Source organism: Cupressus sempervirens, chromosome 10, assembly GCF_028749045.1.
Source record: "Cupressus sempervirens isolate cs-2001-9-10 chromosome 10, ASM2874904v1, whole genome shotgun sequence".
NCBI classification, from domain to species: domain Eukaryota; kingdom Viridiplantae; phylum Streptophyta; class Pinopsida; order Cupressales; family Cupressaceae; genus Cupressus; species Cupressus sempervirens.
Genome location: NC_143127.1, coordinates 389570956 through 389585311, shown reverse-complemented (window position 1 = coordinate 389585311; position 14356 = coordinate 389570956). Strand labels below are relative to the sequence as shown.

General features: G+C 36.1%; 1 protein-coding gene across 3 annotated transcripts; it reads left to right on the top strand.

Moving 5' to 3' along the window:
• The first annotated feature begins 1191 nt into the window (after positions 1–1191).
• On the top strand, positions 1192–13057 carry LOC149534302 (uncharacterized). 3 transcript variants are annotated; one of them, XM_089807275.1, is made up of 3 exons: positions 1192–2041; positions 2316–4044; positions 12555–13057. In XM_089807275.1, exon 2 carries the CDS (start codon positions 2350–2352, stop codon positions 4024–4026), a length of 1677 nt encoding a protein of 558 aa, XP_089663401.1. In that variant the 5' UTR covers positions 1192–2041; positions 2316–2349; the 3' UTR covers positions 4027–4044; positions 12555–13057. The 3 variants fall into 3 exon arrangements, with proteins under 3 accessions (XP_089663401.1, XP_089663402.1, XP_089663400.1); XM_089807276.1 differs by lacking the exon at positions 12555–13057 and adding an exon at positions 10479–10495 and having other exon boundaries at positions 1198–2041; XM_089807274.1 differs by lacking the exon at positions 12555–13057 and having other exon boundaries at positions 1198–2041; positions 2316–4369.
• Positions 13058–14356: the final 1299 nt, after the last annotated feature.

Here is a 14356-nt window from a genome sequence, read left to right as displayed (position 1 = left end):
AATTTGTACATGTTTCCATTTATCTTTTTATAAGAAGCTCTATATCAATTTAACTATCTTTTTATTTAATTTAGGCTTTTTTCTATTTTGTGTTGTGTTTAAATAAAAGAAAAGTGGTGAGAAGCTAAAATGAAATAGTCAAATTAGAAAAAATATTTATATTTATCTTTATTTTCATAAAAGAACTAAGAAGTAATAACGAAATTATTTGTGTAATAATATGTGATTTTTATTTTAAAAATAAATGTAAAATACAAATAAAATTAATTTCTATATAAAATAAGAGAAAATATAATAATCATTTCTTTATAATGATGTGCTTTTAACTTCATAAATATAGAATGAAAATTTGCTTAATTTTTTAAAATCTTTGTACAATAGTAAATTCATGTTTTGATAGTATAGAGAGAGGGAATTATATGAAGATATTGAAGTCCCATGATTAAAACATATTCCCTTAGAAACTTGTGTATTAAATATATATTTATATAACATTTGAGTATGGATATTTTGTAGAGTAAATTATTTAGAAAAATAAATTAAAATCAACATCAATATATTAGATCAAATTATTTTGTATATTTACAAATCAATGATAGACAAATAACTCTTTACAATCAATGTATAATTTGTAATCAATAATTGCAATTCACTTCACAAAAATTATATTCTAATCAAATTCTACTTTTGTATATTATCTATTAATGGAATTATATATTGCCTTTACTAGAAGTGGGGATTGTTTAAGGAGAGGAGGGGAGAGAGAGCGCTTAATGATTGCTGAAATTTTATTAAGTCTAGAAAATATAAGGTCTAGACCTTGGAAAGAGAGGGGAAAAAGAGAAATGAGAGGTAGAGAGGGAGAAGAGGTAGATAGTTCTAAATATTGGTGAAGAACAAAGTATGAGATAACGAGGTAGTGAGAGAATGATGATAAGAGAAGTGTTTAATGTATATTGAACTCTAATTTCCATACTTTCTAAATAATTGATAGGGGAGATTAACATTATGACCAAACTTTCAACATCAACCATAAAATGACATCATTAAAAAAAAAAAAGAAAAAAAGAAAAAGAAAAAAAGAAAAAAATAAAAAATAAAAAATAATAAAATAAAATAAATAAATAAATAAATAAATAAATAAACCCAACCTTGCCCACTTTATATATATATATATATATATATCAGCCCACCCTTGCCAAAAAAAAATCGTATCTAGGCTTCAAAGCGAAATAAAGCCCCCCTTTGAAGCTAGCATTGGACTGGTCATTGGCAATTTTAGGTATAGGTATTAGGTTTTGCTTGTCTATCGTTACCATTTCTGATTAACTACAGATCCATGGGAACTCGTGGATGAATTAGGTAATCATCAGTCGAGCCTAAACCTAATTTTGTATCTTCGATTGGTACCCAGGTGGGTGAGAGGAGGGAGGATTAAACTGCATAATATGTTAGACTTCCGATACTGATTCGACCATAGAATAGTAGGGGGCCGGATAGCATCCCATCTCTGAATTTGATTATACCGCAAACTTCACTTGGGAGATGAATTATTCAGGGATTCATTCAAACATTGGGATATAAAAAGCGGAGGCAGTTCTGTATCGTATTGAGTTTCCAGGTCGTAGTCAATATCCAGTCTTTTGCAATTTCAGGCAGAAAGCTTGGGTAAAGGAATCAACTCAACAATTTTGAATCCTACGAAGGGTTTAGGGTTTACTAGCTTGCAGTTTTTAAAAATGCTTTTCTGAATGTTTTTCGATTTTCGTTACCCCAAAAGGTCGAGTTTCAATCCCAAATCGGACCCACAACTGTCTATTTCCCATTCCGCCTGGCAAGTTTTGATTGTTTCCCAGTTTAAAGCAGTGGTCCATGTTTCATCCTCGAGCCCCTGTTCAAAAATATCCTTCCCGAGCAACAAAAGGTCATCAGTAGATCATCAGTAGCTGGTTTTTCAGAGGCTACGAGATTAGTAAGAGGCGAAAAAGCTTTGGAGACGCAACTTGCGGAGAATAATAGGAACAAACAGTAACCATTCAAGGTAATGTGATTTTGTTTTATATGGTACATTAGATTTTGCATGCATATTGATGAAGATAGATAGTTTTTTCGTTATCATTTATTTTTTCCATACGATAAACTTAAAGCTTCGCTACGGAACCAACAGTTGAAAAATAAGACAGTCTACTCTCTTGCAATAATTTAGAACTGGAAGGGTTTAGGGCTAACTAACTTGCAGTTTTTTAATGCTATTCCCAGTTTTTTCCGATTTCCGAAGAAATCCAAAGGCTAAAGTGGTTTGATTTTATTGTCAGGGACTCGGCTAGTGTATTTGCTGCATCTTTTGCAATGGAGAGCATAAAAAATAACGATAGCCTGAAGAAGCCGAAAGCTACACCTCCTGTGAAACGAGAAAGAATCGAAAAAGCCGTAGACGCTCTGCTGAAATGGGTAAAGGCTCAACCAAAATATCAGAAACCCCAGCTCTTAGAACATGACGAGTTTCTGTACATGATCGTGACCTTGAAAAAAATCCCAGCCAAGGAAAGATTAAACCCTTATAAGATTCGGATACCCAATCCCCTGATTCCACTGGATGGAACTCAAGAGATTTGTTTGATAATAAATGATGGAGAAAAGCGGGCGTCTCCGGTTACATCTCAATTCGCCAAGGCTAAGATTAAAGAGGAAAGCTTGCCCATTTCAAAGGTATTGAAGTATTCAAAGCTTAAGACTGATTATAAGCCCTTTGAGGCCAAGAGGAAGCTTTGTGGGTCTTATGATCTGTTCATGGCTGATCGATCTGTGGTTCCATTACTACCCAGGCATTTAGGGAAGACCTTTTTTAAGAAGAAGAAGCATCCTATTCCCGTGAATTTGAGCCACAAGCAGTGGAGGGGGCAGATTGAGCTAGCTTGCAGCTGTGCTTTTTTGTACCTTCGAGGGGGTACATGTTGTGTAGTGAAGGTGGGGAAGGTGGCTCAAGAAAGGGATGAAATTGTGCAGAATGTCATTGCTGTGATTGATGGGCTTGCGGAGGTGATACCGAAGAAGTGGAAGAATGTCAGGTCTTTGCATTTGAAGGTGTTGGAGTCTGTGGCCTTGCCAATTTATCAAGTTGTTCCGGAGAGGCCATTCAAGATTGAGGGTGTGGAAAGTGGGGCAGGATTGCAGGTTTCAGTAGAGGAGCCTGAAAAGGAATTACATGCTAGGGATTCTGAGGAAGGAGAGAAGAAGCGTTTCAAAAAGGGGCGTATACATAATGTGCGGTACATGGACCATATGTTGGGGGATATGCCTGATGATCTTTTGGGTAACAAGGATCAGAATGAGGGTCTGTTAGGTGATGATATTGAACAGAGTCATGGTCTTTTGGGTGATGAGGACCAGGTAGAGGTTGATTTGCCAGTCTCCTTTGAGGTGGGAGAAAGTAAGGTTTTCTCAGGTGACGATGAATGCGATGTTAGGATTCCAAAGTCTACAGAGAAGAGCAGATCTGGGAAAAAGATAGCAGTTGCCAAAAGGAGGAAGGATTCGGTTATGGATGGCAGTTCATGCTCTTTGATTGATGGAGATGTCATTGATTCAATGCAACATGGTTTTTCTACCCCAGCTTCAGGGCACAGAAAGAAAAGCAAATCTATTGTTAGTGAAAAAGCCTCAGCCAAGAAAGGAAATACCAAAATTTCTGAAGGTGTGTCTTTGATTGATGGAGATGTCATTGATTCAACGCAACATACTTTTTCTACACCAGCTTCAGGGCACAGAAAGAAAATCAAATCTGTTGTTAGTGAAAAAGCGTCAGCCAAGAAAGGAAAAACCAAAAATCTTGAAGGCAGGGCAGACACGGATAGGGTCAAGGGCTTGACAAAAATAGTGAAAAACAAACATTTTGAAGATGGAACAGTTACTGATGTCAAGTCTTCGGCAAAAAAGCTGAAGACTAAACATTTTGAAGATGAGGTGGTTCCTTACAGTGTCAATGCCTCAGGAAAGAAACGAAAGAGTAAACTTACTGCAGCTTGATAGGAGTGCAGTTTCAAGGTACATTGATGGTCTAAGTGAATGCATAACTTTGACCATTGTTCTGTATAATGACTAATTTTGTCCAGCTTTTTAGCAAAGGGAACATTCAATTCATGCTAATTTGTAATGTTGGACAAAACGATGTGGCTTATTTAAAATGCATCTGTTTTAATTGTCCTTGAAGTGATTTTGGATAGTACGATTCCAGTATGTTTTAGGAATCTTTTTTGCCGCTTAGATTCTGAAGGATATGTTTTAATTATTCATCATCAGAGTGAAAACTTTTGTTTATGAGGCATGTAGCCAGATTAAATGCAATAAAATTCTTTCTACAATCTTAAAAGCCAAGCCGACATTATGATGCAGTGCTTTCTATTTCATGGAAATTATGATAATTTTCTTTGGCTACAACAAAAAATTTCAAGTATTTTAGCCCTTTTGATAATGTGATAATTGGAATATCCCTTTTGAGTGATTTGGCTTTATCTAAGACAACCAATTAGGAGATGTTTCTGTAATACACCTAATAATAGCATGATGCAACTATTTGTTTTTGAAATTCCACTTATGGTGGTGTTTTGGAGGGCCTTACATTTTGAATCACGTCTCCAAGAATCTGTTCTGAAATAATATTTACACCTTTGGCTGTATTTTTGTTGCCTATAGTCTCTTATTCATCTTTCAAGGCAACAACATTGAGGGTATTAGGTTGTCTCAAATTCTTATTATCCCTTTAATTTGATTTCAGCAGGAGTCATTGGGTGAGATGTTCAATTAATTCAATCTTGAATAACACAACCAGAACTGAACTGAACCTATGTCCTTAAATTCGTGTTCATTCTTGTTCTTAGTGGGGCAAAGGCAGGAATTATGATACAATCTCTGTTATAATAGACCTCATGGAAATTCAGAAGTCAAGGATATTGCTCAAGTCAGTAGTTGTAATGGACACCCAGGAATGCCCAAAAGCTGAACCAAAGCTGAAATTATATTAATGCTGAGAATGCTGCAATCAATTACAAAGAGATGTATTCCAAAGGCCAAACCCTAAGGGAATGACGTCTAGAATGTTACAACAGAGAATGAACGTCCTCTATTGCCAAAAGAAGGGAGTGTGATTCACACATCCAAGCTCTTATCAAATGCAAGTCATAATCATCCGATGATCATCAATGAGACTTTCAACCCTATTTATCCTTTTCTTCATCCTTCTGGAAGGAACTAAAACATTAATTAATTGCAAGAGCTAGAAGCTTCCTCCTTCCAATAATTAATGCAATCTCTAGGAGTTACTCCTTTGTAATATTAAATTAATTAAATACAAAGTCACCTTTTAATCTTTAATTGAATGACTTTATAAGAAATTAATTTAATTTCTTCTTATCCTCCACTTAGACTTTGGAGAACGTAAGAGCTAAAAGATGGGATCAGTACAAATCCGCCCTCTTTGAAATTGCTTGTCCTCAAGCAATTAAGTAACATAATGAACTCCAACCTCCACCTAGATCCCAATATGTGATATCCATATGGAAGTTAAACCAACTGCAAACCCGCATCATGAGGACCAACCCTTGTAGCCTAACATTCAAAACTTGTGCTGATGAAGTCAGAATGTCACCATAAGGCAACTCTATAGAAGATTTATGAAACGTCTTCTTCCCTGTATCCATCCCCATAATATATATTGGACTGGAATGCATATTATCACCATCATGTATTGAAAAAGATGTAGCTGTAGGTGAACCATATGTACTCATGCTAACTGTATCAACAATAGGTGTTGCCGCATCGAAATATATGGACATAGGAACAACATTAACTACTGCAACAGAAAACTGAACCGAATTTGTAGTTGATGAAAACTCATAATCATCAACATGTGTGGCTTCATTAGAAAATACATCAACCACTGCATTTATACTATTAAACTCCTCATTGGATGGTTCAACTGACACAGAAGTGGTTGCTGATATGATAGTATCCTCATGTTCTCCTAATCCCACTATTACTGCAACACCATCTCCCGACAAAGCTTCATATGTGGTCTCCTGACTTTGCACACATGTTCCTACTGATTCTGCTGAAACACCCATATCACCAACATCATAGATGGGTGGCTCTATACGTGTCTCGATCCCACCTGAGGAAGCAACTACCTCCTGCACTGGAGCAACATACAAATTTTCAATATTGATGCCCATCTGTCTAGCCATAAGTTGCAACATCATATCCATTCACATATTCATTTGCCTATTATGCTCTTGTTGCATCTTGCCATTGTCGAGTTGTTATCCTTGCCATCAAGGTTCAAATCTCACGAGGATGAGGTCCTCTGTTTGTGGCCTCACTGGTTCATAGCTCCAGGTCAAAGCATTTACCTCTCGTAAAAAAAAAAAAAAAATGTTGTTGTTGCATCCATTGCCCCTCTTGTAATGTATTTAGTATCCTGAACATTACACTTTCTTGATCTGGACTGGTATATATTTTGTCAAACTCTTTTCCCTTTATCTCGCTGTTCCAAATTCCCTATAAGAACTCCACAGGATGGTAGGACTAATAGCTGTGATACCATTGTAATGGACACTCAGGAATGCCCAAAAGCTGCACCAAGGCTGAAATTATATTAATGCTGAGAATGCTGCAATCAATTACAAAGAGATGTATTCCAAAGGCCAAACCCTAAGGGAATGACGTCTAAAATGTTACAACAAAGAATGAACGTCCTCTATTGCCAAAAGAAGGGAGTGTGATTCACACATCCAAGCTCTTATCAAATGCAAGTCATAATCATCCGATGATCAGCAATGAGACTTTCAGCCCTATTTATTCTTTTCTTCATCCTTCCGGAAGGAACTAAAACATTAATTAATTGCAAGAGCTAGAAGCTTCCTCCTTCCAATAATTAATGCAATCTCTAGAAGCTACTCCCTTGTAATATTAAATTAATTAAATACAAAGTCACCTTTTAATCTTTAATTGAATGACTTTATAAGAAATTAATTTAATTTCTTCTTATCCTCCACTTAGACTTTGGAGAACGTGAGAGCTAAAAGATGGGATCATTACAGTAGTAGGATTAATAATAGCCTAAAGAGACAATTCAAGCTATTTAAACAACTCCCTGTGGGCTTTCTAAGGTGGCTAGCTGAAACATCATCTTCAGTGTTTCTCTCATTTATTTGTACTAATTATAGTGCTGGCAAAATAAGGGTCAGATGCAAACAAGTTCAAGAGCAATTAATGGAAAAAACAAAATAGTTGTCTGACTTGAATGCCATCCTGAGCTCAGTGCTAGGGTTAAATTACCATCTGCTAGTTTATTATCAACTTGTTATCAGGCTAACCAATATCCAGGCTTGGTATTGATTATGAAGGGACATTTCAGATCTAGGGTATTGTATAACATGCTTTGTTTCAGGGATGATGGTGCATTAATGATGCTTCTAATGGTTTTCTTTGCACTACATACTTCTGTGGAATCGGAACCTATGAATGTCTGACATGTTCGTGCTGCTCTGAGGAATACAGAACAATGAAAATTACTGAATAATTGTCAAATTAGATCAGAATTTCTCCTTTCAGGATGAAATAAAGAAAAAGATGCCTAGAAACAACTTTTATCAAGGCACTGTATCCTTCCACAAGTGCTACTAGCAATATTCCAGGATATCAAATTCAAACTATTAGAAATCTGTATAGCCTCAGTATTAGAAGAATACACCACAACACAAATAAGAGAAACTTTCAGATATTAAAAATCTGTATAGCTTCAGTCTAGTTTCCGTAGGGTCCTGCTTGAAGATATTACAAGATATTATCAGGACTTGGAAGATAGTATTACTCAAGTGGCCAACTCTTAAAACAAATGTCTTTACTGAAATAGTTAGATTGCGGCAATCATTGCTGTCAATATCTACAGTTGTGGAGACTTTTGGTATAATTAGGTTTGAAAAGCTCGTGAATATGGAACAGTACTGTTGTTATCATTATTAGTGATTGTGAGCATGCTATCCTTTGACTAGTCATTTCTACTTATCAATAAATATTGTTTTCATCACTTCATTTGTGAACACAGTTGTATTACTGAAATAATTGTTTGGGAGTTATCATTTCGACATATCAGCTGTTAATAATGTCATACCAGCTGAGATTGTTGTCATCTCCTTTTGCGCTTGGTAAACATCTTACAGTCAATATTTGGTAGCATTTTATTATTATTGTGATCTGTATTATTGTGATTAATATGCTGTTTGACCATTGTAAAGCTATGTCACAAGGTTTGCCAAATTTAATTGGTGAAGTTCAAAAACCTGTGAACTTAAAAAAACTGAAAAAAAGGATAGACAAAAGGGCTGCGGCATTTTGAATTAGAATCTATTTTAAATAACATTTTTACTAGAGGTTATTGGATTTTTAGATTTTCTTACAAAATAGCACCAAGGACATGTCAAGACACAGTGGAGGCTCTAAATTGTTGTTTTAACATTGACTTAATTCTTTGTTGTGCGAGTCACAACTTTTTCTTACATATTGCATGATCCTTCAAATCAGTTACACATGTCTTGCCTGTGTTTTCAATAGAGAGAGTGTTTTTTTTCTAGTTGTGGTTAGATTTGGTTGCTACTTGCCAACCGTGATCCAATAGCGCATCCTTTGCTTTCTTTTATTTGAGTTTCAATAGTACCTTTTGGGCCATTAAAACTTCCATTTACTCAATTCCTTGTTGATCTGCACCCGATAATTGAAAAGTTGGGTTGTAGATGATTAGATGGCTTGCCCAAGTTTCTCCAAGTTGCTTTCAGAAGTGTGTTTGCATTAGATTCATCATCAACAATTGTATTGGTGACATTTCTGCCGTAGATTTCCATTTGCACCGTTGTTGGTTTTTTTGATATATTACTTGAATTTATGGCTCACTCTTCTTTCACTTGCCTTGCTTTTGTTTGCTCTTCCTCACTTTTACATTTTGCTTTATTTGGAGGCTAGGATGCTTAGGTTCCTCACATGCTTTGAGGCTTCAATTGACATTCGAGGCTTCGATTGGCATTTGATGGCATGACTGTTTTATGAGAGATGCTTGGTTTGGGTGCCACAGCTTGCATGGGGCAGGGCTTGCTGTTTACTGCACCCAAAGCTCCTTGATCTCCACATCCCAGGGTGAGTTCTATGACATTTCTGACAAACCCTAGTCCTCCCGGGAAGTCCCGGTGCTTCACCCCTGTGAGCATCACCTAGATCCAATGAGTGCTAAGTGTTCCATTTATTCTCATGAGAGATGGATTCATGTTGAATCACTACTCATGAAACATGGGTCATCGAGTTTGACTCAAAATCACACAGTTAAATCCTGATATTCACATCACAATTTGACTAGCTGTGGAAATCATGTCCTACTTATCAATTGATGAGCTTAAGGGGCTTTCTAATGAATGGTTCATGAGGCACAACACTTGGTGAAGGTTTTGCAAATGGGGTTGCAAGCTTTGGGTTTAACTGTGGAGGAAACTCCGTAGTTAAGCGCGCTCAGGCTGGAGTAGTACTGGGATGGGTGACCTCCCGGGAAGTCCCGGTGCTTCACCCTTGTGAGCATCACCTAGATCCAATGAGTGCTAAGTGTTCCATTTATTCTCATGAGAGATGGATTCATGTTGAATCACTACTCATGAAACATGGGTCATCGAGTTTGACTCAAAATCACACAGTTAAATCTTGATATTCACATCACAATTTGACTAGCTGTGGAAATCATGTCCTACTTATCAAACCCTAGTCCTGCCATGTCAACGGTGAAAATCTGCCAAAATCAGCAATAGTCAACATTAAATCTAAAGGAGACACTGCATTTGGGTGTCTAGGTTTGTGGAGGGGGAATCAAAGTCCCTTTTGTGTGTTAATCTACCCCAACTCCGGTAATGCTGCTTGGAAGTGCACCCTCACCCCTCCCTGTTTTGCCCCTCATCTGCAATCCTTGAAGTGTGTTTGGATCTAAGATACTGGTGCGTGCATGTTTTACCTAGATGCTGGTGCGGATGTGCGGATGTTACATCCCAATTGTTGCCCTAAAAATTCAAATTGATTATAGCCGTTGAACCAAATTATTTCTTCATGTTCATGTGAATTCGAGTTAGTTCATTATAACCGTTGTTATAACATGTTAGTTATAGCCGTTACTTATCTCTTCATGTTCATATGAAATTGAATTAGTTAATTATAGCCGTTGTATCGATCTAATTATCATATGAAATTGAGTTAGTTAATTCTAGCCGTTGTATTAATTTATTCATGATCATGTGAAATAAAGTCAGTTAATTGTAGCCATTGTACATATTTGATGAACAAGTTAGATATTATGATATTGATGAAATTTCTAATAGTCACTTGATGATTTTAATTAACAATTTATAAATCTGGAATTGATGTCTTGGCGAGAATGTTGTTTTGAATGATTACAGGATGAAGACCCTAGAGAGAGGGGAAGCATTGCGAAACGAGGTCATCAGAAGGGGATGGTCATAAGGTTCAGTCATCAGAAGCAACAGGTTTGACGTAAAACCATTTTGGCAAGGTTATTTGGACTTGGTAACATATTTCATGGTGGAACCACATGAGCTATAAGCAAAAACAATATATTAAAACAATATAAACATTAGTTCTTACCTCTAAGAAATTATCAAATAATAATATTATTTAAATATTATTTTATTCTCTCAACTATGGTCATAGATAAATAATAAGAAAGTGACATCATTACATTGAAATCATTAATCCAATAATGCCACCTTACCATTACGTACCTATAAACTTAATCAAGAAAATAAAACAAATATAAATAATAATATTATTTAAAAACTCTTCATCTTCTTTTTCTTTTCAAATTTTCCCTCCTTTCTATTTCTTTCTTTTTAACCGAGCTGATAAAGATTTCGAGTATGATCTTTGTTACTATTGGGTAGCCATAAGGTCGGCTCAAATTTATATACGCAAACCTTTGTCGTGTATTGGCATACCACCTTGTAATCGGCTTTCTTTTCATTGATTTCCTTGCTCAGTTTTCTGTGTCATTAGCACCTGATTTTGATATTACTTGCATCCTCTCACAACAATTATCACTCACCGTGGGATTCAGAGCAGAGAGGCGAATTAGAGACAAGCGGAAGCCTTCTCAGATTGCGGTGACAGTGTGTCACGTAAGAAGTTGATTTACATTTCTTTTATTACCTTTTCCAATGTTGAGTCGGCCTTAAGTTTAATAAATATAATTTCCTTGTTTCCAGTAATCTTGCAAGGATGTCGTTTCCTCATGTAAAAGAGAATATGAGTTGTGAATAAAGCCATACGTTTTTCATTTTCAATCTGCCTCTTATCTATTAGTGATGTAAGATAATGGTTGAAGCCGGCTGCCGTCCTTCCAAGTTCATTATAATCTTTCAAGATCAATTGATTGCCATAGTAATGATTCAATTTAAGTCTGTTTTTCATTATAATATCCGAATATGCAATATTTTGTAAATCTTCTTTGAATGACTTTCTTCGCTGACAAAAATTATTATACAATTTGGAATAATGTTTACAACTGAGATGAGTAATAAACTAGAGTACCAAGGAATTCACCAGGCTAAGAGCTAGAATATGGTGAAGAAGGTACAAGGCAAATCAGTAAAGTTAATTGGATGGCACTGAGGAATCACTGGCTAGATGGCCTGATTATGGTGAGGAGGTGTAGATGAACTTGTAAAAGGAAAATACAAGAATGATATCAATAACAATACATATATAATAAACTAATGCATTAGCTCATGCAAGTTTCACTTCTAAAATAAGTTGTCAAGTTGAGTGGTGGAGATCGGGTTGTAAACCCACAATTTGAAATCCTTGGCCAGGGTGGAATTAGGTAGACTTGTTAGAACAATTGATCTTGTTGTTGTCCAGACGCTCCAGTTATTTTGTCGAATAATTGCTGGGACTTCAACCCACTTGTATACTTTGATGGCTGGATCAATGAACATCCCAAGCCCGACCTCGGGGTAGGGAGGGCTGTTCTATTAAATTAGAATATGTGGGGATAAGTAATGGTTCACGGCTAGGAGGTTAAGCCTATGTTAATGCTTCTCCTCTCACCAAAGTCAGAGCTTGGACAACCAATTAACGAAGCTTCACAAAATAATCTGTATGTTCTTTAAACCTGTAAGTTTAGTATTTCTTTTCAAGTTTGAAAGAGATTTACTTTAAAGATAAATATTTCTTTAAGTTAGTTAGATGATCATACGTAATTAGCTCAGCATTTCCATTCATTAATTTCGGTTGAAATTTAGAAACAGTTAAGTATTTACTTTCAGCTGATCAAGTAGATTAATGGTTATTGTTATCTTTTGTAATTCTTGATAGATCAGTATAGAAATTAGATTTATTTCAGTTTAAACCGTTATTGGAAAAACTTTGTCATGTGAATAAGAAATTGAAATCAGTTTAATTCTGAAATTTAGTTAGTAAGAAACCGGATGTTACAGTGGAGGTGTTTGGATGTGCAGGGGAGATGGGTAGGATGCGTGGAGTCTGCCTGTGGATTCTCGCAGGATGCTTGGGAAAGCATCCGTGAAGCATCCATGAAGCATCCATGTCAATCCACGGAGCATCAGCAATTTTTAGGCGCCAAGTCACTTTAGTGACACAATATAACATCTGTTTTTTTGGTTTTTAAATTATATTTTGTGTCTGTTTTGCCCCAAAATCCTAACACGGCCCTAATATAGGCCATTCATTGCTCATTCCTCTCATCTTCTTTGCAGCTGGGTTCTCTTCTCATTTGGTTCAAATGAACTTGCAAGTGTTGCAGCAGAAGGGGATGATGAGAATGTGGATTTTTTTGAGAATCCTTATGATTTTGATTGACTGAATTTGATTTGTGAATCTTGAGCCTTGACTCTTGATTGATCAACATTGAACCATGAACTATGTTTTGATTTTGTAATTCGAATTGCGTTGGAATCTTGAACTTGAGTAATTTACTAAGTAGACATTATTGTTATTTCAATTTGAATATGCTATTTGCTACGGAATGGTTTATTTTTGTATATTTCTTGCATTTCTTTGCATACATTAAAAAAAAGAAAAAGAAAAAAAAAAAAAAAAAAAAAAAAAAATATATATATATATATATATATATATATATATATATATATAAGACACACTCAAATGCATCCAAAATCCCTCCCAAAAAAAATCTGCGCATCAGCACCCTGCTCCCGCATCAGCATCAGAACCGGCATCGGTAACTTAGGTTTGGATGATTTTGCCTAGATCAAGAGGTTTTTTTTTGCAGGATCACACTCTAATATGCTGATTCACAAAGAATTGGCCAAAGTCATATGATTTGCACTCATGAGTTTCTGAGAAATGGAAAGAATCTACGGAGGGCAATTTGGATTTACCTTTGCGCAAAAGGTTTCTTTATCTTAGAATTTGATTCTGAGGAGGATAAGGCATTGGTGCTAGAGAATGGTCCTTGGATCTTTCATGGTGATTTCTTGTGTGTGAAACCCTGGTTGCCTACTTTTGATCTGCATACAAAAATCTTCATTGGCTGTGGTTAATATATCTTCATTTACAACTGTAGGAACTTGATTGTTTGTGGGCCATTGGGAATGGCTTAAGGAAGTTTCAGTGCACTTTGTAGGAAAGTATCGATTATCAAAATACTACTTGTGCTTCAATATAGGTTGAGATGGATTTATTGAAGGTGGGTAATAGGAACTGGAGGCAAGTTGTTGAGCATGAGAAACTTGCCTTCAGATAGAGGAGCTGTTGAGTATGATAAACTTGCCTTCAGATAGAGGAGATGTTTCTCAATAGACCACTTCACATCTCATTGCCAAAAAGAGAAAGTTGTGGGGAATCCAACATCTTAGGCAAATTGTTCAAGTGGGATAGGGTTGGGCCTCAGCATTACATCATTCCTCCCAGCTCCTCTCAAGATTTGAATCAACTTCATACCCCTTTTGAGGGTTCTAAGTCTTGTTCCCCACCTTCACCTGGAGCCTGTCCTTCAAATCCGTTTGCTATCCACCTTGAGAATGACTTTGTGGTGGACTCCTAGATCTTGCAAAGACTCTTGCTTTGATGGATTATATTTCAGTGAGCTCTCTGGAGTCATTTGAGATTTTTGTAGATGCGCAGTGAGCAAGGTTTAGAAGTCGAAAGCTGCAATCTAAAAGACTGAGGATGGACAAAAGTAAAGAGGAGGAAACAAAATCCTCAACATCAAATGACTTGAGGTCCTCCAAGAAAGAGAAAATGTTGACACTAAATAATTTCCATTCAGCTATATGTGCTG

What these genes read in the sequence shown, in the direction of transcription:
- LOC149534302 (XM_089807275.1), top strand. Translation starts at nt 2,350, where the DNA reads ATGGAGAGCATAAAAAATAACGATAGCCTGAAGAAGCCGAAAGCTACA.